Below are 24,609 nucleotides of genomic sequence, written 5' to 3'. Positions count from 1 at the left end.
TTACCCAACTTTATAATGGATGTAAATGCTGGATACATTAAATCCATTGAATCCACGGAATCCCCATTCTCCTTCTCGTCATGCCAGACTTTTGGCTGTTGGGATGTTCAATTGTCTGCTTGAACCACACGCTATTGGCTGAGGATATGATGATGACTAATCACTAGTAACTGAAAACTTTTGGGTTCAACTTTTGATCTAACAAAAAGTATTTCGAGCTGACAGCGACTGTTCATAGATTCTTGTCAATTACACGAAAACTGCTCCATTGAAGGACTGTCAAGATGTCTAATATTTCAAGATCGGTCAACGCCCTGCTGCGGACTAGCAGACTTGCTCTGCAAAGACCCCGAGGTGTCAACCCGATTCACCATGCCCTCCTTCAAGACCGCATAGCCTTCAGAGGCATGGCGACCGTTTTCGAGAGAACGAAGCCTCACGTTAACGTCGGTGGGTAATCTTCATTTTTGGGGCTTTACCGTGGATCTTTAATCAATTCTAATAATATATAGGTACCATTGGCCATGTCGATCACGGAAAGGTTCGATTTCTACTTTTCAATTTATTTTCTCTATTATTCGTATTCTAATCCATGAAACCCGGCAAAAGACTACATTGACGGCCGCCATCACCAAACGTCAAGCAGAGAAGGGATTGGCAAACTTCCTGGAATATGGGGCGATTGATAAGGCTCCTGAGGAGCGGAAGCGTGGTATCACCATCTCTACCTCTCACATCGAATATTCGACCGACAAACGACATTACGCCCACGTTGACTGTCCCGGACACGCTGATTATATCAAGAACATGATCACTGGTGCTGCGAACATGGATGGTGCTATCGTCGTTGTTGCTGCCTCTGACGGCCAAATGTAGGGATTTTGCAAGACTGATGAAAAAATTTAAAGCAAATAGAAAAGATTGTGCTGATGTTGGTATCAGGCCTCAAACACGCGAGCATCTGCTCCTTGCCAGACAAGTCGGTGTGCAGAAAATCGTTGTTTTTGTCAACAAGGTCGATGCTGTAGAGGATAAGGAGATGTTGGAGCTTGTCGAATTGGAGATGAGAGAGCTCCTGACCACATATGGGTTCGAGGGTGAGGAGACCCCTATCATCTTTGGTTCTGCGCTCTGTGCTATGGAGGGCCGTCAGCCCGAGTTGGGAGAGCAGAAAATTGATGAATTACTTGAGGCTGTGGATACTTGGATCCCTACGCCACAGCGTGATACCGACAAGCCCTTCCTGATGTCTATTGAGGAGGTGTTCTCTATCTCTGGACGAGGAACCGTTGCCTCCGGCCGTGTTGAGCGTGGTATCCTCAAGAAGGACTCCGATGTTGAAATTATTGGCGGTGGTGTTCCCACAATCCTGACCAAGGTGACTGATATCGAAACCTTCAAGAAGTCTTGCGACGAGTCCAGAGCCGGGGACAACTCTGGCCTCTTGTTGCGCGGTGTTAAGCGTGAGGATATCCGCCGTGGTATGGTCGTTGCAGTTCCCGGAAGCGTCAAAGCACATAACAAATTCTTGGTGTCGATGTACGTTCTGACTGAGGCTGAGGGTGGTCGCCGCACTGGCTTCGGTCAGAACTATCGTCCTCAAATGTTCATCCGCACAGCTGGTACGTTCATTCTTTCACTATATTCCTATATGTATAGCCCGATCCTCCCATTAACTAATTGACACAGATGAGGCTGCTGAACTCAGCTGGCCTGATGGAGACGACGAAAGCAAAATGGTCATGCCCGGTGACAATGTTGAAATGGTCCTGAAGTCACACCGCCCGGTGGCCGCTGAGGCTGGACAGCGATTCAATATTCGTGAGGGAGGTCGGACTGTCGCTACTGGGCTCGTAACCCGTGTCCTCGAGGATTAGATCGATAATCTACGCGGTACAGCATTGTGTTAGAGATTCATGAACTTTTTGACATCTGTGTAAAGCGAGGATTTTGGGGAAAAAAGGGCCGGCAAAACTCAACATCTCTGGAGTCAACATGTGTATAATTTCTCTTTATTTCCAAGTATTGTGTTTCATTAGATGCTTCTATCCTTGCCTTCTTTTTTATGTTTTGTATTTTTATTTTTAATCTCTCAGAGTGTTCATCCATGTAAACAACAACGATATGGCCTCTCTCGACTCCCTCCTGATAGGCTTTGTCCTACGCTTATTGCTACTGTTTTTCTGGCTGCCCCACGTGAAACTTTGTTTTCAGCCACACTCTTCAGAAATCACCCGTTCACTGGGGCCTCCAGTTGATAGATAGTATGGCACAATGCAAAGCTTCTATCCAGTGGTGTCAAATGGACTGGTCAATGGAACATATGTATCTCTTCTCCCAGTGACTGACTACTAGGAACAACACATAAACAGGACAGAAAACGAAATTCACATGTAGAGGTTTCTGACATGTGACGAAAGTTCGAGAAAATATATCCGACAGAAGGAAATCGCTCTGAATTGAACAATCTCCGTTGATCTAGATCATCACTAACTCGACTAGAACTCTAATTTTCGGCCAGTGAGCTTAAATCATCGCGAGATTTGGAATCAACAGTCAAGATCTCTTGGGTAAAATCCGCCACACTAGCCCCAACAAGCGACAACCCCATCATGGTCAAGCTGCTGATGATGAGGAAACATTTTAATCTCACTACATGCAACGGGCTTTGGAACCCATGTAGTAATCTATGGATAACTACTGCGTGAAAAGATTTGTCAATAAATGTCGGATCCCCTGGCGAACAACCACCTGTGTGGCCCGCCCAATCCCTACCATGCTGTTCTCGAGGCCCTCCGGCAAGGAGGCGACGACAAGCTCTTTGATGATAGTGAAGGTGAGAGATATATGCAGACTGCAATCGAGGGGGGAGGAACCTGTCCAGTTTACGTACCCATGCTTCTTTTCGAATAGTCCTGCGAATCTCTATTAGCTTGCGTCAGATTTATCTTCCACCCTGGCATGAATATCTCTCCCCATTCATTTCTGATTTCGTCGGTGGCCCCTATACCCTTATTGGAGGCTTTCGGACGCTGTCGGAAAGTGAGATAACCAATTGTCATCACTGTTATTGCCATCGTGTTTCTTGCCCAGCGTCCCACGCGTTTCCTGAAATAATGAACCAACCCTATCTTCAGCTATATAAATACATACTCTTCGAAGATAAGGTTTAATGTCTTCGTTATTTCCCTTGCTAAGTGGTTGTTTATAGAACCGGCGGGGGAGGCGCCCAATGAACAAGACGACCAAGCAAAATCCGCCCACTCTCGACGACGGGAACAGGTCAGGCGGGCGCAGCGGTAAGTTTACCTCATAGTGATCCCGCTGGGAGGCCCGTGCTCCTCTTTTATATAGAACTGAATACATGTGGGTAACCTACCCGCCGGAAATGCTGACAGATATACAAATTGTTCAGGAACTATCGCGAGAGGAAGGAGAAGTACATAAAGTCCCTTGAACAGGAGCTTCTCCGTCTTCGCGATGAAACAACATCTGTTCAAACCGAGACCTATCAGGTAGTCGAGGAAAATAGCATCCTCAGGGACATCATGCTTGACCATGGGATACCATATCCTGGATTGGAAAAGCTGTGGATGTCCCATAACCCCATGGCCACTGTTTCCGTTATCGGTAGCCCGGGTTATGGACAACGGCTTCAGGTGTCGATGAATGATGATCCTGCTCACCCGTTGGCGGTGTTTCCGCGCGGATTTGGCGTCCCCGATGGGCCGGATGGGATACACCCAATAGTTTCGGTGGTCGTTGATAGGACCTCTCCAACTCCCCCCGAAATCATCCAACAATATCTATCACCACCCGCCGAATTCAATTCGAGGACCTCTCCTCAGCCTGCCCAGGTACTTACTCATCCATACGGCCTTGATGCGACCCAAGTCGGGGTAGATTTCGTGCTATTGTAAGCTTCCCTTATATCCAGTTCATCCCTTTCCTTTTTTGCCCCGCGGTAGCTAACCATGCTTGTGCCAAACCACGCAGCATGGAACGATGTTGCCTATACCACGTCCACGTTCCCGACTACTTCGAAGAAGCAACCGGCCACGCAATGACCGTACTAGCACCCATGCTCACCGGAGCCCCTCCCCTTCTAAATGACTACACCTCGTGGCAGATTCCTGCAAAAGAACTTGATCGACTATTCAACCTCTCTTCGTCCCTGCGGCTAGATGGCGAGCTCACGCCGGTCCAGATCTGGATGCGGGTTAAGCAGCATCAGCACTTCCATAAGCTCAAGCCGGAACATGTGCGCAAATTGGGCAAAGATTTGATAGGTAATGTGCGGTGTTATGGGTACGTGTCAATATTTTATTATTTATTTATTTATATTTTTTTTGCTAACAGAGTTGTTTAGATTTGGTGCAGTTATAGAAGAGAAGATTGTCGCAAGGGTTATGAATGAACTATTTGACTCTCTTTAAGCCATTTATTTTCATTTCATTTCACTTCTATTTTGTTTGATGAATTTCCTTTTGGAAAAGTTATCTCAATTGTACCATCAGCAAGTTCTGAAAAAGTACATTGATCTGATGATATATTTTCATGTAAGACTTCATCTCAGAGCTTTCTGAGGAATAAACTCACTAGCTGAACACTCAATCAAATTGTGCTGCCAATCTTTGATGAACTGAATATTCTTCAGAATTTTAATCTGAATTGCTTCCACTCAACAACCAGTTAAATTAAATCATTATAGGATTATGCAATATGTTTTACTTTGTCTCAGTGTATTTGACAGTGAGGTTAAACAGATTTGACAGTGAGGTTAAACAGACTAATGTCTGGGTTAATCAAGTCATTTCGTAATGAAACTTTCACACTAACTAGCTAGTGAACTAACTTAATTAATCTTACGATCAGGCCATCCTTCTTCCGCCGCGGTGTTTCGCTCACTAATCTTACGATCAGGCTGTCCTTCTTCCGCTCTGATGGTTTCGCTCCCTAAGCTTATGATTGCGGCTATCCTTTCACTCTTGCGAATTCACTGTTTTGAATTTTTTCTTTCCATCCTTCTTTCCCTAATTAATATGTTCTTTGTATAAAGGAAGTGCTAAGGCTTGTAGTTATTCAGTAACTAACACGTCTGTTACATTACAAATTCATTGGATAATCACTTCTTAAAAAAGGTCAGAGTGTCTGTAAGAAGAAAGTAACAGTCATCTCATTCAATATAAACATAAATTATGAACCTTTCTTTACGTTTGTCTTCGGGAAGTTAATAATAGTATTATTTTTCAAAGACTATAAAAAAAAAACTTATGCAATTAACTAAGCTATTGTGTTGATTGAATAATTTTAAGGTTTTTAATATTTAATAGTTACAGTTAGTTATTTACACTTATATTATATAATTAAGTTATTAAAGAAATAACTAACTAGTTAAATTTTTATTTTAATAAGTATATTAGTAATTTCCTTTATATCTAGCTTAAAGTTTAAAGATAATAATTAAACTTAATATTAGTAGTTTGTAATCAAATTTTGTGAAATTAAATTTAGTTGATATAATAAATGTAATCCACAAGTGGAGTGGGACATGGAACACTCAAATTAAAATATACACAAAATTATCATCACCAAATAGTTATTACTTATTAAAAATTAAATTACACTAGGATTAGGGCATCTTCGCTGTGTAAGTCTGATAGTTGCAAAATTGCTATACCATTGTGGTGCGCATTGGCAGGGCTGAGTAGCTGAACGTTCGGGTTCTGGGGGGTGTGTTCAATTCGGGGTTCAACTGAAGCATTTGGCGGAGGGGTGAACTGTTTGATGAGCTCCTGAGCTTCTTCCTGTGTAATTCCTCTCTGAGAAATGATTCTTTATCTAGATCTTCTTCTTTTTACTTCTCCTGTTCATTCACGTCAAATAAACTCTGATATTGTCTCTTCATGAGAATGATATTGGGCCTTCAGGAAGCTAGCTGGTCAGGCACTTCTCAGTCATTCTTGCTTTCACAAACCCCTACAACTACCCAGCAATTGCATCGAGAGGCAAGTAGAGTCAAAGATCTCTTTGGTCATGAGCTTCCAAACCCATCCGAAGGCTTTATGGAGTGATTTGATCGAATTATCCGGACTAGTGAATATAGCATGGGTAGGGGTTCTGAGCTGAATATCAAGCAGCTGAATAACTCTATCTGAATTGAATGAATCAATTCCAGTTGTCATAAAGCCACATTGAATATTCTGAGATTTAAAAGCCTCAGCTCTTGCTTTGGGATAAGCCTCCAAGAAATACAGCTTCTTGATTTGAGTTGAACCCAAGCCGCATTCATTGCTCAACCAGTCCATCATAAGCTCACTTTAGCACCGCAAAAACACTCAAATTCAAAGACCCGGAGAAGATGTGAAGAGTGTGCTGGCATATAGAGAGGAATAATATTATTCTGATCACATAGATCATCAAATTTAGATGTAAGATGACTGCCTGACCGTCCAGCATAAGTAGAGTTTTGACACCCTGTTTCTGTTGATTTGCAATTGTAATGAAGATCTTTAAGCCAATTGAGTTCAATCTCATCTGTTAGTCCAGCCATCTGGAAGCCTGTCAAAACAGCCTTCTTGCATGTTCTGACCCCTGAGAATAATGTATGTGGAGGAAAAGCCCAGCCAGATGCGTTGACACACTCAATAACAGTAACCCATTTGTAATTTCCAGGCTGTAGAAGCTTCGGCCGGCCATTGCACTCACTGCTGAAGATGACTACTGTAGTTACACAAAGTCCCATTGCTAATTCAGTCTCATCAAAGTTGTAGATATCCTCGCGCAGAATCCCATACTCAGTAAGAGTCTTGTTTAGAACATCAAACCACTCTTGAAAAACCTTGATATCTTCACATTTGGCTTGATCATGATTGTAATGTCTCGTATATCAGCTTTGGAGCCCAGGACAGCATTTGACTAGATTTGAAACCCAATTCTTGCCAACTTGTAGTGGGGATGAGGTGGAATCTCATTTCAAAAGAAGATGATTCACCATATTCTCAACAAATGCCAGCCGGGGAAGAAAGGGGGGGGGGGTTCTTGCTTTCCTAGCTTGAGAATCCAATTGACAAGTGATTTCTCTTCAGATTCAGTCAGTTTATGTGAATTTGTGCATAAATTCACGCGGGAAAGGCGTCCAGTCAGTCAGAAGTGTAGAGTTGACTTCAGAATAGGAAATAAATGTGCAGCTTCATGAACTGAGGTAATTTCTTCTTTTTTTAAAGCAGCCACAGCAAGTTTGATTCTTCCCTCTATCTCTATAGCGTTTCTTGGATTTCTTTTGCGAATTGGACGCATTACGACGCTTGAGTTAAGGGGGGTTGCTAAATTAATGTGTTTTTAATTTAGTGTCCCGCTCGCTTGCGTGTCCCACTCACTCACTTGGTGGATTAGTTACGTTAGTTAATTATAGTTAAACTACCTAGTTAAGACAAAAATAGTTAATTTTGTTCTGCTCTGGGGGCTGGCTGTTTTCAAGCCATTTTCGGCCGCCCCAGTCCACCACGGCACACCGCCCAGCCACCAAGCACCAACCACCGTTCGCACGTGATCGCTTGGTTGGGTCAAGCAACCAGCAACTGCTCGCACTCGCGCCCGCTATCATCACCCACACCCCTTCTGGTCTCTTCCATGGCCATGGTTTTTTGTTCATGGCATCAGAAATGAAACATCTGTTTTGACCTCCGTTCCGTCACCCTGATCACCCTGCTCACCTGCTAATACATCATGGCTCGATATAATGAGGGCGAACAACCTCTCTGATGCCTGGAGGGCATACTCGCTCCTTCATTTCATCCCCACCACGTTTCTACTTCGAGAGGATATCTCCACCCGCGCACCGAGTGAGCGTGCCCATTTGCATAGCAAAAGGCGTCTGCTAGTCTCCTCTCCATTCCTGCCAGCATCGCAGCTCCCTCCCTCGCTCCTTCATCAACAACCATCCTCACTTAGAACCTCACAACACTGTATACATGACAAAGCATCACCAAAATCAGATAACATCTGGCAACAATGATAACATGGCTGACGAGTCATCCCACTTGAAATGTGAACAGCGATTCCGATCGGGCATACGAGACGGAGCTGACTGAGCCTGATTCTGATGCGCCTCGCGACAGATGCAGGAGCAAACACAAGCGTCAACAGCTGCACTACAAACCCAGCACACCAGTAACCCAGAAGAACTAAACCACCCAATGATGCTGACGACAACGGATGATACAGAAGATGAGATATTGTCAGGGGATGAGGATGATGACTACTCCACTGGCGCCAAGCTTCTCATCACTCATATGAAGGATCATTGGCAGTACTCAGTTTCTCTCTTCCTCTCTTTGAATCTCAACCTCTCTGGTTCAAGACCGACAGAGAATCATCTTCAGATACTGCACAAAGAAGATGAAGCTGTTCACAGATCTCAAGTGACAGAGTTCAGTCAACTCTTCATACTGCAGAATGACATAATCTGTATCTAGTTTTCAACTGACATTTCAAACTGAAATTGAGAAAGAGCAGCCATTGACTGAAGAGAATAAACAAGTTGAGCTTTCTGAATGATGACTGAAAGAACTTTGTGCACCACTATGAGAGTATCACTAATATCAAGATCAATGAACAGCCGATGCAACTGGTGTGAAAGATAAGTTTTACTTCTCATCAGACATTAAAAATGAGGCTGATTGTTATGAAAAAGTCTTCATCAACTGATCAAGAAGCATAAACTGAACATACAGAAGAAAAAGAAGATCTCAATGTATGTGAAGAATATATCTTCACTTTGCAAGATTATTTTGCGAACATAGAAGAAGAAATTCTGATTTAAACTGCGGCAAATGCAAATCTATCTTTATAATCTGTTGAATTTTTTCACATTGAACTGAGACAGTGTTATTCTCGCTCCGTAATTTAAATCTAAGAGTGTTATTTCAGCATGATCTTAATGATAAGTTTTCTCTTTGAAAATTCAGTTAATAAGTTTATAAAAAAGTATCTCAGTCTCATGCAAATGTAAGTACTTTCTGATACTATTCTTAAATATGTATGCTGATTGGCAGTTGATCAGAAATATCTTCATTTTGTCTGAGATCATTTATGATGCATCTTTGTTTCATTCTATCTGTCAAACATTGATAGCTTTAATTAAGGGTTCAAATAACGGTGTCCAACCAGTCACTCTTCTGCAAAGGGAGGGGAAACTGTCGGACGGCAAGCTCATTTGAGGTTAGCCTTTTTGTGGTCTAACAAAACAATATTCTCTGACAGAGGTGCGCAGGACCAAAAATACACCCTACTTTGATTTAGTTTTATAGCCACCTTCGAGGGGCCTACATGACATCAGTTGCAAGACCGGGACAGGTGAGCTCACTATCTCATAAAAGTGATCATGCCCAATGCCTCATAATTTCCCCTCGCACAGTTATATGATTAGATAAATGCTACTTTCCAGCATAGCCAAGCTTTCTCAGCAGATCACATATTTTGACCCAGGAACTCTTCCTCTTCATTATCCTTTCCATTGATGACTGCTTGCTCTTTAGCAGGAACAATAGCCTCTCAGCCTGTCCGAATACCGCCCCCATATCATGGGAGCAATCGGCTGGGCGTCCCCCTTATCCGATCGTTTGCGGACTCTGCAGAAAAAGAGAGAATTCATCGTCCTTGTCGGCGAGCTGAAAAAACATATAGATGATCAACTTGGGAACTGGCGCGTGTTGCTTGAGGGGTTCGGCGGCGTATTTCATAGGAAATGCAACGCTGGTGATCCGGCTAGATAAAATCTGGCCTGAGAGGGTGAAGAACAAACCACCAGTCGAACTCTCATGGACATTAGTAGCTCAAAATCCCAACAACGTAGCGAACTATTTTGTTCTACCCAACAACTGATGTTTCCTGTCAACAACGGTATCCATGGGTAATTTGATCACGTCACATGAATAAAAAGCAATCTTCACCGTGACTCGGTCAGATGAGAGTAAGCCAACTTGGGTTAAATATCTGCTTCAAGGCATCCATGCACCTAGTATTAAATAATCAAAATCCTAAGAGACAGCAAAGATGTAGGATGGTCAAGGTCTGAAAGATGTAAATTTTATACATCACTACAGAGTAAAAGGGGCATGGAGTAAACACTCAACTCACAGGTCTTGGCAAACGCACGAGCCAAATCCATTCCGGCGCCAACTTCATGTCTTTGCATCTCGAGCAGAACGGAATAAACATCATCGTGTTAAAATTGTCCTCGGCTTCATCTGTCACCACCAACTGGACCAAAATATTTTCATTGTTGTTCACTGTAGCTCGCTACTCCTAGCCGTTGTCGTGAAACTGGAGGCGCTATACCTCCAACGTCAACGTTACTCGGCTGCCGTCGTTACGGCAGAGGGAGGAGTGATATTTAGTTCAGGGGGTTGTGAAGCGCCGGAACCAAAGAAACCACAACGGTTTATCTTCAAAGCACAGAAACAAAATACACCATTGCTAGTCCCATGAGGTCTTCTTGGTTACGGCATTGAGAAGTGTCTGGTTTCGAGACTCGTCTACGAATCACCTTTTTTATGTCCTTCCATCTTCTTCGCCACGTTGCAAACCCTGCGGAAGTCATTTCTTAGGATTGGGAAGAAAAGTTAACACTAGGTTACGCCTTGTTATCGAGGTTTGGTGGGAAAAGGACTTGGGGGAAAGTTGATTAAAAAGAACCGCTGGCGAAAATGGTTGCAAACGGACATTTTTTTGCGGGCGTCGGCGATGTCCTGGATGGGAAGAACTATGAGCATGGGGTGCAGGTGGTAGATGAGGAAAAGGAGTTCAAGTACGTCTTTTTACTTGTAAACTTTTGTTTGCTTGGGTTATCCCAAAGGCTATTCTATACTAACAAGTCGTGTGCGATCACAGTCCAAATCTATCCAACTATCTCACCTACGAAAATGTCACTCCGGCAGGATTTAACTACCACCTCATCTCCGTCTTTGGATCTCAGTCAACTGGCAAATCCACGTTGCTGAACAGCCTCTTTGGGACCCATTTCAGTGTGATGTCGGAGACGGAACGACGGCAGACAACAAAGGGAATCTGGCTGTCCAAAAACAAAGGACTCAAATCCGACAAAGGGCAGGATAATCAGACCAAGATGGCAGATAATATCCTTGTTATGGATGTTGAGGGAACAGATGGCAGAGAGAGGGGAGAAGATCAAGATTTTGAACGGAAAAGCGCTCTGTTTGCCCTGGCCACCAGTGAGGTCCTTATTGTCAATATCTGGGAACACCAAGTTGGCCTATATCAAGGGGCCAATATGGGATTGTTAAAAACGGTTTTTGAGGTCAATCTAGAGCTATTTTTGAAAGATAAGAGGTGCATTGAACTCCTCTCTCATTTCAGTTTCGACTAGCCCATGCATGCGTTTTTCGTAGTTGATTGAACTGACACGGTATTCAACAGATCAAATCCTCGATCTCTCCTCTTCTTCGTCATTCGCGATTTTCTAGGAACTACTCCGCTTCAGAATCTACAAAACACTTTACTACAAGACCTTAACCGGATATGGAACTCTCTCTCGAAACCTGCTGGTTTGGAGAATTCCTCTATTACCGACTACTTTGATTTCGCATTCGCTGGGCTTCCTCATAAGAATTTCCAACCTGAAAAATTCGTTGATGAGGTACAGAAACTTAGCACTCGATTCTGCGATGGCCATCGCGACCCCAACAAAACCGATGCAAAAGGAACCGGTTCGATAGAAGGAGGCATATTCCTTCCTGAATACCACCGAAGAATCCCTGCAGATGGTTTTGCTGTGTATGCAGAAGGTATTTGGGATCAGATTGTGAACAACAAGGATTTAGATCTGCCTACTCAACAAGAGCTACTTGCTCAGTTCCGTTGCGACGAGATTTCGCGTGAAGTCTTAGTTGCGTTTGATGAGGCCATAAGCCCATTCGAAGCGAAGCAAGCTGAAGCCGTTCAGGCGGGTAACCCTCAGGTTCTTGGTGGGTTGGGTTCAGCTATGCGTAATGCGCGTATGAAGAGCGTGAAAAATTTTGACACGGAGGCCAGTCGGTACCACAAGCGTGTCTATCAAATGAAAAAGTCGGAGCTCCAAGACAAGATTGACTTCCGGTTGAAAGCGCTTTTCCTCGGTCAGCTTAGCGCAGCGCATAGGTCCGGCATACAAGAATTCACCGAGTCAGTCACTGCTGCAGTCAAAGCCGGCCAGAAAAGAGGTGCCAGCTACGATTTTGCCGAAATAGTGAAGAAGGAGAGGAAACTAGCGATTGAAAAATTTGAACAGGAAGCTCGAGCTACGGTTGTTGAGGACACGCAGTGGAGCAATTACCAACAAGAGTTGTCGTTATACCAAAAAGACCTAGAAATAATCGGTGGACAGCTCCGGAGAGATGAAATGCGACGGTTGGCAACGAGAGTTGAGCGATGGGTGAGGTCACGACTAGGGGAATCCATTGATCTAGAGTTTAATGCTATTGGGTCAGGGAGGAGTGGCTCTGGTGCACCGGAATTTGGTGACAAACCTTCCGAGAAAAGCCTTTGGGATCGAGTGTGGACTCTCTTTATAGACATCGTTCTTGATGCTGAACGGAGATTCACGGAGCGAGCCAGCAGCTTCGACGCCAGCATAGACGAAGTAGATGTCGGCCTGTGGAGATTAAGAAGGAAATCTTGGGGGGTTCTACGTGCCAAAATCGATGAAGAGATGATGGAAGGCAACATACTCTTAAAACTGCGCGAGAACTTCGAGGATAAGTTTCGATACGATGACGCTGGCGTTCCTAGAATCTGGCGCCCTAATGATGACATCGAAAGTATTTATACGCGAGCAAGAGAATCAACACTCACTCTTATTCCTCTTCTCTCCCGCTTCCGTCTTTCAGAGACAAATGCACCTCCCCCACTGGACAAGTGGATTGGGCACACACCCAGCTCCGCGACACCAGCCGATGAAGAGGATCTCACACCAATTGGTGGTGTTGATGAAGATGAGGGCAAAAGTCTAGAGGAAGAAATGACCATGATCGGCGAAGCCAAAAAACAGGATTTAACAGTCCGGTTCAAGAAAACTGCGGACGGCGTTTATGTTGAAGCGAAGAGAAGTGCAATTGGAGGCATAACTCAGGTGCCACTATACTTTTATGGCTTGCTTCTTGCCCTTGGCTGGAATGAAATCGTAGCTGGTGAGTGCCTTTAATTATTTTTAGTACAATTCTGGTTATTTGTAAACACCTGGACTAACCCCATCCCTTCAAATCTAGTGCTCCGCAACCCTGCATACTTTCTTCTCCTCTTCGTGTGCGCTGTTACCGCATACGTCACCTATCAGTTAAACCTCTGGGGCCCTATTATCAAAATGACAGAGGCTGCATCTCAGCAGGCTTTGATGGAGGGGAAACGACGTCTCCGCGAATTTCTGGAGGCATCTGACACTGGACTCCAGACAATGGCTATGTCTGAGGGTAGAAATGCGGAAGGGTATGATATGTCGAACATGAAGAATCGGAAGTCTGCTGGAGGATACCAGAATAATAGATCCCATATCGATGATGCAGACGACGACGATGATTTTTAATTATAAGAAAACGCTTTAAAATGGCCTCATTTCATCTGCTTCGATCTCATGAATCATTTTACCCGCTTCCCTCAATGAAAGGAACTCTTGTATGTAATCGATACACTTTTGCCCATTTGGACATTATGCTGACGTCCCTTACTCCTGCTTGATTCTTTTTGGGGGTTGATTTAACGTCTCGAGTTCTGTATTTTGCTTCTGGTTTGATTCGTTTCTCTTTTTTGTTTAGTTTTAAGGCTGAGCGATTAGAATAACAATATCATTACAGAAACTTCTACTGTCTATTTTGATAGACCCCGGAAAATATTCCATTCTAATGAACAAATAGGATCCATCCAAACAACAACGCCGTCCGCTTGCACCAAATACCCTAAAACTAAATATCAAGCGCCATCCCAATCGAACGAGGTGCCGTCTCCTTAAAGCCATGTTTAACATATAACTTCCTACCCGGTGGATCAGCCAAGAGCGAAACCCACGCCCCTGGAGGCGCAACCTCTCTGATCCTCTCCAGCAGCCTCGCAAGAACTACATCTCCAAGTCCCTTTCGCTGGTGCTCCGCTGCCACCACCATATCTACGATATGAAAGTACCAGCCGCCATCACCAATGATCCTGCCCATCCCGACTGTGGTATTAGTCTCGGTGTGTACGACGCAACAACCGAACCAGCTGCCAGGGAGAGCCAGGATGGCCTGTTCTTCTGTCTTGTGGGATAGGTTTGGCGTTCTGCGGAGGCCAAGGTATTCGGGGATGTTAGGGTAGCCATCGCGCAGGTGATAGTCAGGGTGGATGGGACGGGAGGGTGTGGGCGTAGGTTCCCCTGAGGAAGCCAGGTTTGCAGGGTCGGTGTTGAAGGACATCGTTAGTATTAATATCGGCGAAGAAAACGAAGGGATGTTTCTGTTGTTGTCGGCGGAGAATCACTCAATGACAGGGATGGATATCCTATTCACCTTTTCAAAAACAGGAGATGGCTTGTCAAATGAAACAATGAAGCGCTGGGGAAGATATGAGAAAGAAAAAAAAAAAAAAAAAAAAAAAAAAGAATAAAAGGGAGCATGCACGATTGTCATCTCATGTTAGCAAATATCCATGCCCCACACATCATAGACCATGACGCGAGCCGATACGACCTCAAAGCCGCCAATCCAAAATAAAACTAATGGTGATGTGCTTAGCCGATGTAACTTAACCACCAAGGTCCATAAGTGGGCTTAATCAAACCTCCAAGGGATGTCCTCCGTTCATGCAACAGGCGTAAACTATCTCAACAAAACGCCCAACTTGATATTATTGTCCTCATACACAAGAATTGATGTTGGACTCGTGGCCCTTGGGGCTTAAACATATTTTAAGCTTGATTTTAATTCCTATAGCGCAAAACCTTATTTGAACCTCCTTTTTCCCCTGATGCTTCCCAAACCTTGATTGAGAGATGTACGCACTAGAAACCGTGACTTCCCATGAGCAGCAATTCATTTAATTCATCTACGCTTCCGGCGGTTATTCCCCCAGAATTAATTGGTCCCCATACGACTGTGCTGATTGGTTTTCGGGAGGATGCCCAATTCTGCGTACGCTACAACGTCATGCGTCCCCGACTGCTTCCATGTTGTGCGACTGCTCTGATACAGCCATACACCTGTGTAAACACCCCAATTTACTGATTTCCGATATATTCGCTGCTTCATTGATGCAGCCATGCAATTATTTCGTGTACTTAAACATCCATTTTTTCCAGAACTATGTAATATCGCAAAGGCCAGGCGACTGGGCATGACGTACAATGGTTTACTTTATACTAAAACGGATGGAATTTTTGACTCGAACGTGGATTGCGGAAAGCAAAAGTATTTAGCTAAGTTGTTAACACTGCAGATCGGCAAATACATATATTCGCGTAACACATCCTGTACATACTCAATACAGCTCTTTTAACATGGCTCTACCCCTCTTTAACTTGTCACCTGAACAGGGAGAGGTTGTGACTCGATATCAGATTTATTACGAAGGTAATGGGTTATAACACGAGGGAAATGATAGAATGCTACCACTATCTTCCAGAAGCAGAACTCATAGGGAAGGTCGATGCCGATGTTTCAGAACGCCGTGCGACGATCATAGCGGGAAATCGCATTCAGCTCCGCCCGCAACGACATCGCCTCAGGCGTATGATCTATAAAACACGCCGACGACTCGAAGACGACTCCAGATCTCATTAATGACAGGAGCAGCGGGAATCATAATAATTTAACTACCTTGTGATATTTTGCTGTATCTTAGCTGATAGCAGAGCATTAAAGCCATGTCTTCTTCCTCATCCAAGGACGGGGGTCGAGCACATCGGAAGTCGGGATCTCATTCGCAGGGGCTTGTAATACCCAAGTTCACGCCTGGAAGCCCAAGGCAGTACCCAAGATGTCAACAAAGATGGTATATATTTGTCGGAGTACTTGCTATGCTTGCAGTCACATTGGCAGACAACACTGGACGCCCTTCGCGCCTCTACGAACGCTCTATGGATCCCTCAGATTTTTTGAAAAGGGCGAATCGCATTCTGGAAACTTCGCCGATAATCGATGGGCACAACGATTTGCCCTATCTGATCCGCATAGAAACAAAGAACAAGATATATAGTGAGAGATTTACGTTTGAATCTGGTCTTCTGAGCCATACGGATCTCAAGAAGCTGCGGGCGGGAAAAGTTGGAGGTCAGTTCTGGAGCGTGTATGCGGAGTGTCCCGAAGATAGCAAAACGCAGATTGATGATCCAACGGTACGTTATCTATGTTGTATAATTTATCCCAGAGGAAAATTGGGAATATGCTGATTCGCATGCAGTGGACTATCAGAGACACATTAGAGCAAATCGATATCGCACAGCGACTAGCAGAAAAATATTCCGATGACCTCCAACTTTGCAGAAACGTAGCTTGTGCTCGGCGAACATTCAGGAGCGGAAAGATTGCCAGCTTTATGGGCATGGAGGTAAGCAAGAAAATAACATAGAATCTCACGGTTATATCGTTAGACTAAAGTTTTCACCTAGGGAGGACACCAACTTGGGAACTCTCTTGGCGTTCTTCGACAAATGTACGATCTAGGGGTCCGTTATGTCACAATAACCCATAACTGTGACAATGCTTTTGGGACAGCAGCATCAACTGTTGCCGCTGGTGGCGAGGATAAAGGGCTGACCCAATTCGGAAGCGAATTTGTGCGAGAGATGAATCGCCTGGGCATGCTGATTGACCTCTCTCACGCATCTATTAAGCTGATGGCCGACGTACTGGCAGAGACTAAAGCACCTGTCATTTTTTCTCATTCATCGGCCTATGCTCTCTCAAAACATGTCAGAAATGTGCCAGATGACATCTTGCGCCGTGTGGCCAAGAATGGTGGTATTGTCATGGTGACTTTTGTCCCCATGTTCCTCGATGTCAAGAATCCGTCTTCAGTAGATATTCACAAGGCGGCTGATCACATTTTCCATGTGGCGGAACTCTCAGGCTGGGACCACGTTGGAGTGGGCTCTGATTTTGACGGAATGGGCGATGTTCCTATTGGCCTTGAGGTATGAAAATGGCCTCGTTCTGTTCTTTCCCCAGTCCGGACCAATTTCATCCCGTACTGACTAGGGTATCCAATTCAACAGAATGTATCCAAATTTCCGCCGCTTGTCAAGATCCTTCTCGAACGCGGTGCAACAGAAGAACAGGTTCGAAAGTTTGCAGGGGAAAATATCCTCAGAGTATTGTCTGAGGTAGAGATCTATTCCAAGACCCTGGAGTCTGCGGGAGTAAACCCAAATGAGGAGACATGGTCAGGTCGGAAATGGACGAGGGTAGATCTCCCCTTTCCACTTATGTTCAATGATAGCATAGGCAATCGAATTCCGGGCAAAACATATCCATAAGAAAATGCTTTTGAACCCCGGTTCGCATAACCCAAAAATAAGCTTAAACCATGCGAGCACTGTTATTCTAAGGGGTTAACCAAGGGAAATGCCTGTGGCCGGGTGCTTCAATAAACACAATCATTAAGCAGAAGACCCACTGGTCCCCGCAGAGCCGGCGGAAAGAAATAGGGAAGTATTTTGCCCTGACGAAGCGCCATGGGAAATGTTTGCAAGGGCTCGAGTGATTTTTCATGGGATATCTCATGTGAGGTGGAAGGCAGCCTTTGGAACCTCGGTTCAAAGTCACATGCTCAGTGCAGATCTCGCTCTCCCATTGAGTTATTTCAACCTACCACCGCGGCACTCTGGGTGTTGTCCTTGACTTTTTTATCTTTTATGCTCGTCTTCTTAAAAAAAAAAAAAAAAATTGTGTTAAACTGGCATGTGGTATGGGTTCAAAACATTTATTTATTCTTCTTAGTCTTTTCTTTAGTCTTCATCTTTGGTTTTGAACATATTTTCCCTTCACATCCTCCCTCCTTATTCCTTGTTGTTCATCAAAGAGACTTTGATATCGAGATCATTGGTGCCCTTCCAAGTATTTGAATTTACCCTCCAGTTGCATCTGTCTGTCTTAGAGCAGATCAAGTTCTTCGATTAAATATCCACAGTTCTTGTTTTCTCTGTCAGAAAAAAAGATAGTGGAATAGCAGGTAAGAGAGACTAAAACTAATGCAGGACTAGTTCGCCCGAAGGGTTTCAGCTAATCGACGTTATGTGCAGGGCTAGATAAGCTGGCATAAAGACAGAAGGTAGACATGGCTTATCCTTCAAGCCTCACCGGAGCCCTGAAGGCAAATGTTATATTCGGTTCGTTGAGGCGGCAGCTGTCATGGAAAAACTTGGCTTTACTGCTTGCTCTGCTGAATCTCAAGTCTTTACCTCTTGTGTGGCATGTATGAACAACCTTTTTCTTCCTTATTTGTCTCTTCCTTAGTGGCTTGCTTGGATTAACTATCTTTTGGTTCAATAATCCCTTTCGATAACTATGCTTTTGATGCATGCACTAGATAAGGATTGTCATGACTTCTGCTGAACTTGACCATATCAGAGTTGTGATTTAAGACTGCTGAATCTAAAACAAGCATCTGATTTACTCAATGTATAGGCACGCGTTTTCTTTCACCTCTTAAAGAGAATCAATTTCCACCGCCATAGCCATCCCAAGCTCGTGGAGATATTCCACAAGAAGAGGGGCCATGTGGGGCACCATCCCCTCTTTACCCCTGTCACCATTGCAACTCATACACCACTCCTCGAAATGGATTACAACATGCATAAGTCCAACAGCACATACTTTTCAGACCTTGACATTGCTCGCACAGCCTTGGTCACAAATCTAGTCACTCCCGGTATGGAACTCTACCGACGTGAGCTCGAGAAAGAAGTTGATAGCAATGGGAAAAAGAAGTACCCCGGCAGACTGGCCGTTATGCTCGGATCCGTCTACTGCAGTTTCAAAAAGGAAATTGCTCCTTATGAACGATATGACATGCAAAGTCGACTCTCTGGCTGGGACGATAAGTGGCTGTATGTTATTACCTACTTCCTCCGCCCCACAAAACGCACTGGAGAGAAAAAGACCATTCTCGCGATCGGGGTCAGCCAGTATGTCATCAAGAAAGGACGCTTGACTGTGAAACCGGCAAAAGTTTTCCAGGCTGGGGGATTGATGCCGGATCGCCCGGACGGCGCGGACTCGTCGAACGGCACGCCAAGTGGTTCTGGGATCCCATCGACAACTGACACTCCCGCGAACGGAGAAGCTATTTATGCTGGTGAAGGCCTAGATGAGAGCCTTGTTCGTGAAGTTATGACCCTCACAGACGGCACAGACCTGAGCCAAGCTGTCTTGGAAAATAAGAGGAGAGATAACGAGAACACCTGGGTTCAGGAGTGGACTTGGGAACGGATTGAGGAGCAGAGATTGAAGGGTCTAGATGTTGTCAAGGCGTTTATTGGACTTGATGCGAAGCTTCTCCAGGGAGCAGAGTTGTAGGGCTTCACAGACGTCATGAGTTATGCTGGTTTCTTTTTGGGATGTAGGGGTTTTCTTCTCTCATGAGGTTTGATGATTCTTCTGTGCCTACAGGATTGGTGTTGGGCTTTCTATTATTATTTCTTAGCTTGAGTGTTTGTGTTTGTCATTATCATTCATCTTCAATACCCCTTCTTGTTTACCCCATCAAACTATTTCACGTAAGAGTCCTTAATTCCTCTTTTTCTAGATTTTTATATCTCATATAGATGTTTCCAGTTACTTGTAAGCAACCCACCCAGCACCTAGGCTTTACTCCTCACACCCTCTGCGCCTAGATACCCAATTTGTTTTATGTTTTTTGATTGTGGAAGGAATTCAATACACATTCATTACACGGCCAACTTGCAGACCGCGAAACATACAATCACACAATTGATGAAGATTCCCGATGAAGTTCCCCGGTCATTCTGGGAGCCAAGTATGAAGAAGGGATGACATGGAAAGTCCTGCTCCGGGAGTCGAAGGAGATGACAATTGCCTCAAAACGGAGCAAGCAATCATGTCTCTTACTTCGGATATTTGCTGAACGTTTGATGAGCCAGGAGAAACAAGGGCAACCGATACGGGAAGAATAAGAGCGGCTCAAACACTGGATATATACAATTCAAATATGCGCCAGGCCATGCTTCAATGATAGGAAAAAACTAAGGAAACAAGAGAGGAGAAGACTGAGGGGGGAAAATATACATACGGAAATAACTTTACGGTAAACGTGTGGGACGAAAACAAAAACAACAAAAAAGAAAAAGAAAAAGAAAACAAACCGCCATTTCCATCCCAAATGTAACTGGTTTTACAAACAAAGGAAAACAAAAAAGATAACGAAGTATGTCGGAGTATGGTGGGTTGAGTTGAGAGTCGTCAGTATACGGGAGGTTATTTTTTTTTTTATTTTTTTTTTTTCATTCCTTTTCCGCCTGTTCTGCTCGGTCATGAGGATCGGTTTGCTGTCGTTGGTGAAACGAATGATGTTTTCGACATTTGGGCTGCTGGAAAGGGGATTGAAATGTCCTTCGAGCATCGTTGTTTGTTCCCGATAGGCCACAAAACCGTTCCGCGCTAACCGTCGGGCATGATATCCTGGACGGATTAGACCTGAGTAATTCCTCCAGCGTCCTGACAGAATAAAATGAAAGCCGGCTAATGCCCTGCAATCGAGAAATTCAGCGCGCAAAGAGTCAATCCTCCTTTTATATATTATATTATTTTATTTTTTTTTATTTCTCTGCGTTCGACTCCGCCTGCTTTCTAGCATCTCTCGCCTTCATCCTCTCTTCCTCAGCATCAACCATATCCTTCCACAATTCCTCCCCCTGATACCGCTCCTTCCGCCTCTTCTTCTTCTCCTCCTCTTTCGTCTTCGCCTGCTTCTCCTTCATCTTATCCAGCAACCCCCTCCCTTTTCGCTGATCACTAATCTCCATAGCAGCAGTGCCCGCCATGACGGCCACCGTCAGGCCCTGCGCATACACACGAGCCTGCACAATCTTCTGCCCCTTAGTCAAAGTGGGATTCCTGCTAACCAACATCCACGATGCTACCATACTAGCCACCCAAGACACGGTGATGAGCTTATATTTCTCCTTGCGGATGAAGTCCCACATGCGTTCTGTTGCGGACATGGATGCCAGCTCTTCCTGGCGCAGACGAGCCTCCCGCTCGCCGAGAAACTGATGTTCACTGTGCGTGGAGGCTTCATAGGAGCGGGAGGCGTGGTCAGCAGCAATGATGCCGACGAAGGTGCCGGAGGATGTGACGAGGAAGGCTTTCATGGGCAGAGTAAGGTTCTGGATGGTTGGGAAACGCTTGGATGCGGCCAGGACGGCGGCAGCACCTCCTATGAGACCGGTGACGGTGCCTAGGGTGCCACCTCGAAGGACGGCGCTGTTGTTTTGGGCGGGGTTAATTATGAACTGCCGACTTTACATGAGATATCGGGAGGGATCGGGTGTACCTGTAATGAGCATTCTCCTCTTCCTTTGTGAGAAGCTTCATGATGATGAATTGTTTGCGATGATTTTTGTGGGCAAAATGTTAAAGACAGATTTCGCTGTCTTTCAGGGAGGAAAAGGAACAAAGGAGGATTTAGGGGAATACCGCAGTCAGTCCGATGCCGTAAAATTGTCCGCCACTGGTGGTATTGGACAAGGTTGGTGTTGTTCCGCGCGGTGGTTGAACCAAGTTGTTTATTTATGTTAAATGACAAAAAGCAGAAGTTGAAATTAGGTAATAACGAGAGCTAAAAACGTGATCTTCGCCCAAGTAAAATATTTGAGGGCGAGGGTTGGTAAATCGAGATGGTTTTTGACTGCGGTTACATTTATTGCGGGTGGTTGAGCTTGTTATATAGTTAGCCTTTCGGGATTTGAGATCCCTACGAAAAGTCTGTCGGGCTATGTGACTTGTTTTTCTGCGGGAATTCCCTACTCCGGGAGGTACCTCCTGCTAAGTGGGTGCATTTCCGAGTTCTCCGCGGGTGTTTTGCCCCAGCTACTTTATCAACGTCATATTTGCAGCGACGAGCGCAAGGCAGGGAATGATTTGGAATTCAACATCGATTGTTGATTGGATGTAGAGTGTTTTGATTGTTGCTGATTGTAATATGTTAACTACGGCGGCTACAACAAAACAGCGAAGGGGGAGGGTTCACTGTTGATTTGCCGAAGAGTTATTATAACTTAGTTACTTCTATCTCCCCGTTCAAAGAATATATATCGGACTCCGCTTGTTCTCGACTGTCGATATGCCAGTCGAATATTGCCCGCAACGCCACCAAACCTCTGATTTCAACAGAAAAAATGATAAAGAAAATAGAGACCGGTGGTAAAGGTACATATTGAAGGTGGGAAAAAAATATGGGCGAAGTAAAATAAAATAAAGGCGCAAAGGAAAAGAAAATACACAAAAGTGTAAAAAAAAAAAAAAAAAAGAGAAGACTTAATAAAAAGGCTTAAAAGACCCCATGCACCAGTTCCAGTTCACAGCTCGAACGAGCAGAGAACCCAACGTTTCCTTAGCTAATTTCTTAGGAGCTCCTCAAATTCTTGTCTATTCATCACCTCTTCGACGCCTTTGCCGCTGCCGCCTGTCTCGCTTTCATCCGTCTGAAACGATCCTCTCCACTGGAACCCAGCGGACGAGCAAATTTACTCTCTTGGACCATAGTCGAACGCGGGACGATAGTGTAGGAGGTATGTCCCCCTTCAGCACGCGCGCGATTAGCCAGACGGGGGGGTAGAAGCTCTCGCGCACGGGCCTCTGCAGCAGTAGCCTGGACCGATATTCCCTGGTTGCGAGCAGCAAGTTGACTACAAGAGTATCAGTGAGATGAAAACTCATGTTTGGGAATAGAATATACCAGTGAGGAAAAGTGGGATCGTGTGATGAGGGTAGATCTTGTAACGTACCTAGGATCGAAATCGGCTTCTTCGTAGACTCGCTTAGAATAGTCATCACTCCGTTGCAAAATGGGTCGAGTCCATTCTGCGAGAAGGCGTTCTGCTTGGCGTTTAATCCCAACCTCTGGCTGCTTGCTCTTGGTGTAAAACACAATGACTTTGCCAATACCACTTGCTATGAGCGTCTCTTTGTTGATGGGGAGTCTCCCCAATGCCGCAAAGAGATCGCGCTGGATATTGTATGCTGGCAGGGAGCCGTCGTCCAACGGTTCGAGGAAGAATTTCACAGCTTCCAGAAGATTGATTTCGGGATCAACAAGGCTGTTGATATACTGGTTGCGGTTAAGGAGTGAAACAACTTCCGGAAGCATCTTCAGTTTGTGCATGGCCGGTCGGTTCTCTTTTCGAGCTATACTGTCCAGTCTCGCAGCATCCGTCATGCGTCGTCGCACATCTTCGATTTCTGCATCAGCCAGGTCGGCCAGATCCTGTAGGAAAATTAGCAATTTTTCCTCTTTTTATTCTTAACATCTCCATCTCTGTCGAAGGTGTAGTTTGACATACAATCCCATCTGCTCTCCGATGGCGACGTTTGGTTGGTTTCTTAAGCTGCTCGTCCATCATACGATCAAGGGCACGTCGACGGCCTGTTAAGAATAAGGGGTAGTAAAGCTCCTCAGTCAGCACTAAATCTCCAATCACAGCCTCCCATCCAAGTATATAAGAAGAAATACATACGCGTAGCAGGGTCCAACTCTTCCTCATTAACCTCCTCCTCAACCTTCCTACTCCTCCTCTCACCCCCTTCCCTCCGCTTCCTGGCCCGTTTCCCTTCAGCCTCCTCCCCACCACTAAACCTATCATCGTTATCCTGTTTCCGACGAATCTTCTTCTCCCTCCGCCCCTCCTTTCTTTTCTTTTTTCGCGCCTCCTCCTCATCTTCATTGCGGGCGCGCTTATGTCGTCCGATAAGTTTTAAGTTCTCCTCATCTATCGCAATAGCAGGGCGTTCGTCGATGGAGACATTAGCTGCGTCAAAGTCTTCGAACTGCGCATCGTCAACGTCTGAAAGGAGAGACTCGTCGTCTGACAGGTCTACGTCTGGGACGTTTTGGGAGTCTTCATTCTCCTTGTCCACGACGGGGGACTCTGTGGCAGGCTCAGGTGAGGCAGACATGCTGGCAGCTCACGCCGAAGCAGGCCTGTGCGATTTGATAGCAAGAGAGTGTATTTTGAAGACTGTTACGTTCGTTCGAAGTTCAGTTTGTCGAGGCTTTGTCGGGTAGGGGAAAGAAAACTTTTGTAAGTAAAAAAAGGTAAAGAGAGGAAAAGGCGGGGTATACAGGAGGTTGGGTAAAGGGAAGAGTAGTCCGCTGAGATAGATTAGAAGCTGTGAATGTAAGAAAAGGGGTGAGTTGAAAGTGAATGGATATCAAGATGTGTCTGGTGGCGGGTCTTGGGGGAGTTCAGCGATGGAGAGTCCGATTTTATTTAGTTATGTATTTAGTTCACACGGCTGAGGGAAAGTGGCCCGTGCGCTGCAGCAAAATATCTATCCATAGAATTATTTAAAACATCTGCGATTTATCCGTTACCATCATACCTACAGTTAGATATTTATTTCCACTCTC

The 24,609-nt window shown here is 44.9% G+C and overlaps 10 protein-coding genes across 10 annotated transcripts; 7 read left to right on the top strand and 3 right to left on the bottom strand.

Moving 5' to 3' along the window:
- Positions 1 to 284: 284 nt before the first annotated feature.
- PAAG_02921 (elongation factor Tu) lies at positions 285 to 1,877 on the top strand (the record flags this gene model as incomplete). The annotated part of the gene is made up of 5 exons (XM_002795399.2): positions 285 to 450; positions 513 to 541; positions 610 to 872; positions 943 to 1,622; positions 1,690 to 1,877. 5 exons carry the CDS (start codon positions 285 to 287, stop codon positions 1,875 to 1,877), a joined length of 1,326 nt encoding a protein of 441 aa, XP_002795445.1.
- An 847-nt stretch (positions 1,878 to 2,724) lies between these two features.
- PAAG_02920 (hypothetical protein) lies at positions 2,725 to 4,436 on the top strand (the record flags this gene model as incomplete). The annotated part of the gene is made up of 5 exons (XM_002795398.2): positions 2,725 to 2,836; positions 3,212 to 3,299; positions 3,416 to 3,916; positions 3,997 to 4,308; positions 4,370 to 4,436. 5 exons carry the CDS (start codon positions 2,725 to 2,727, stop codon positions 4,434 to 4,436), a joined length of 1,080 nt encoding a protein of 359 aa, XP_002795444.1.
- A 3,684-nt stretch (positions 4,437 to 8,120) lies between these two features.
- Positions 8,121 to 8,477, top strand: PAAG_02918 (hypothetical protein; the record flags this gene model as incomplete). The annotated part of the gene is made up of 1 exon (XM_002795396.2): positions 8,121 to 8,477. The coding sequence occupies one exon, from the start codon at positions 8,121 to 8,123 to the stop codon at positions 8,475 to 8,477; it is 357 nt and encodes a 118-aa protein (XP_002795442.2).
- A 2,232-nt stretch (positions 8,478 to 10,709) lies between these two features.
- On the top strand, positions 10,710 to 13,579 carry PAAG_02917 (GTP-binding protein Sey1; the record flags this gene model as incomplete). Its single annotated transcript, XM_002795395.2, has 4 exons — positions 10,710 to 10,810; positions 10,894 to 11,352; positions 11,440 to 13,187; positions 13,266 to 13,579. The coding sequence occupies 4 exons, from the start codon at positions 10,710 to 10,712 to the stop codon at positions 13,577 to 13,579; spliced, it is 2,622 nt and encodes an 873-aa protein (XP_002795441.2).
- Positions 13,580 to 13,955: 376 nt separating this feature from the next.
- Positions 13,956 to 14,441, bottom strand: PAAG_02916 (GNAT family N-acetyltransferase; the record flags this gene model as incomplete). The annotated part of the gene is made up of 1 exon (XM_002795394.1): positions 13,956 to 14,441. The coding sequence occupies one exon, from the start codon at positions 14,439 to 14,441 to the stop codon at positions 13,956 to 13,958; it is 486 nt and encodes a 161-aa protein (XP_002795440.1).
- A 1,079-nt stretch (positions 14,442 to 15,520) lies between these two features.
- Positions 15,521 to 15,803, top strand: PAAG_11573 (hypothetical protein; the record flags this gene model as incomplete). Its single annotated transcript, XM_015847199.1, has 2 exons — positions 15,521 to 15,593; positions 15,646 to 15,803. 2 exons carry the CDS (start codon positions 15,521 to 15,523, stop codon positions 15,801 to 15,803), a joined length of 231 nt encoding a protein of 76 aa, XP_015703223.1.
- Positions 15,804 to 15,886: 83 nt separating this feature from the next.
- PAAG_02915 (dipeptidase) lies at positions 15,887 to 17,497 on the top strand (the record flags this gene model as incomplete). The annotated part of the gene is made up of 4 exons (XM_015844794.1): positions 15,887 to 16,357; positions 16,423 to 16,569; positions 16,631 to 17,155; positions 17,237 to 17,497. 4 exons carry the CDS (start codon positions 15,887 to 15,889, stop codon positions 17,495 to 17,497), a joined length of 1,404 nt encoding a protein of 467 aa, XP_015701872.1.
- Positions 17,498 to 18,297: 800 nt separating this feature from the next.
- On the top strand, positions 18,298 to 19,538 carry PAAG_02914 (hypothetical protein; the record flags this gene model as incomplete). The annotated part of the gene is made up of 2 exons (XM_002795392.2): positions 18,298 to 18,435; positions 18,648 to 19,538. The coding sequence occupies 2 exons, from the start codon at positions 18,298 to 18,300 to the stop codon at positions 19,536 to 19,538; spliced, it is 1,029 nt and encodes a 342-aa protein (XP_002795438.1).
- A 1,259-nt stretch (positions 19,539 to 20,797) lies between these two features.
- Positions 20,798 to 21,575, bottom strand: PAAG_02913 (mitochondrial hypoxia responsive domain-containing protein; the record flags this gene model as incomplete). The annotated part of the gene is made up of 2 exons (XM_002795391.2): positions 20,798 to 21,464; positions 21,535 to 21,575. The coding sequence occupies 2 exons, from the start codon at positions 21,573 to 21,575 to the stop codon at positions 20,798 to 20,800; spliced, it is 708 nt and encodes a 235-aa protein (XP_002795437.1).
- A 1,060-nt stretch (positions 21,576 to 22,635) lies between these two features.
- Positions 22,636 to 24,155, bottom strand: PAAG_02912 (hypothetical protein; the record flags this gene model as incomplete). The annotated part of the gene is made up of 4 exons (XM_002795390.1): positions 22,636 to 22,888; positions 22,988 to 23,466; positions 23,543 to 23,625; positions 23,717 to 24,155. The coding sequence occupies 4 exons, from the start codon at positions 24,153 to 24,155 to the stop codon at positions 22,636 to 22,638; spliced, it is 1,254 nt and encodes a 417-aa protein (XP_002795436.1).
- Between the last annotated feature and the right edge of the window lie 454 nt (positions 24,156 to 24,609).

This window comes from Paracoccidioides lutzii (genome assembly GCF_000150705.2).
Source record: "Paracoccidioides lutzii Pb01 unplaced genomic scaffold supercont2.6, whole genome shotgun sequence".
In the NCBI taxonomy this organism is placed as follows: domain Eukaryota; kingdom Fungi; phylum Ascomycota; class Eurotiomycetes; order Onygenales; family Ajellomycetaceae; genus Paracoccidioides; species Paracoccidioides lutzii.
Note: the sequence above shows the minus strand (reverse complement) of the source record. Positions and strands in the feature narration are given on the sequence as shown.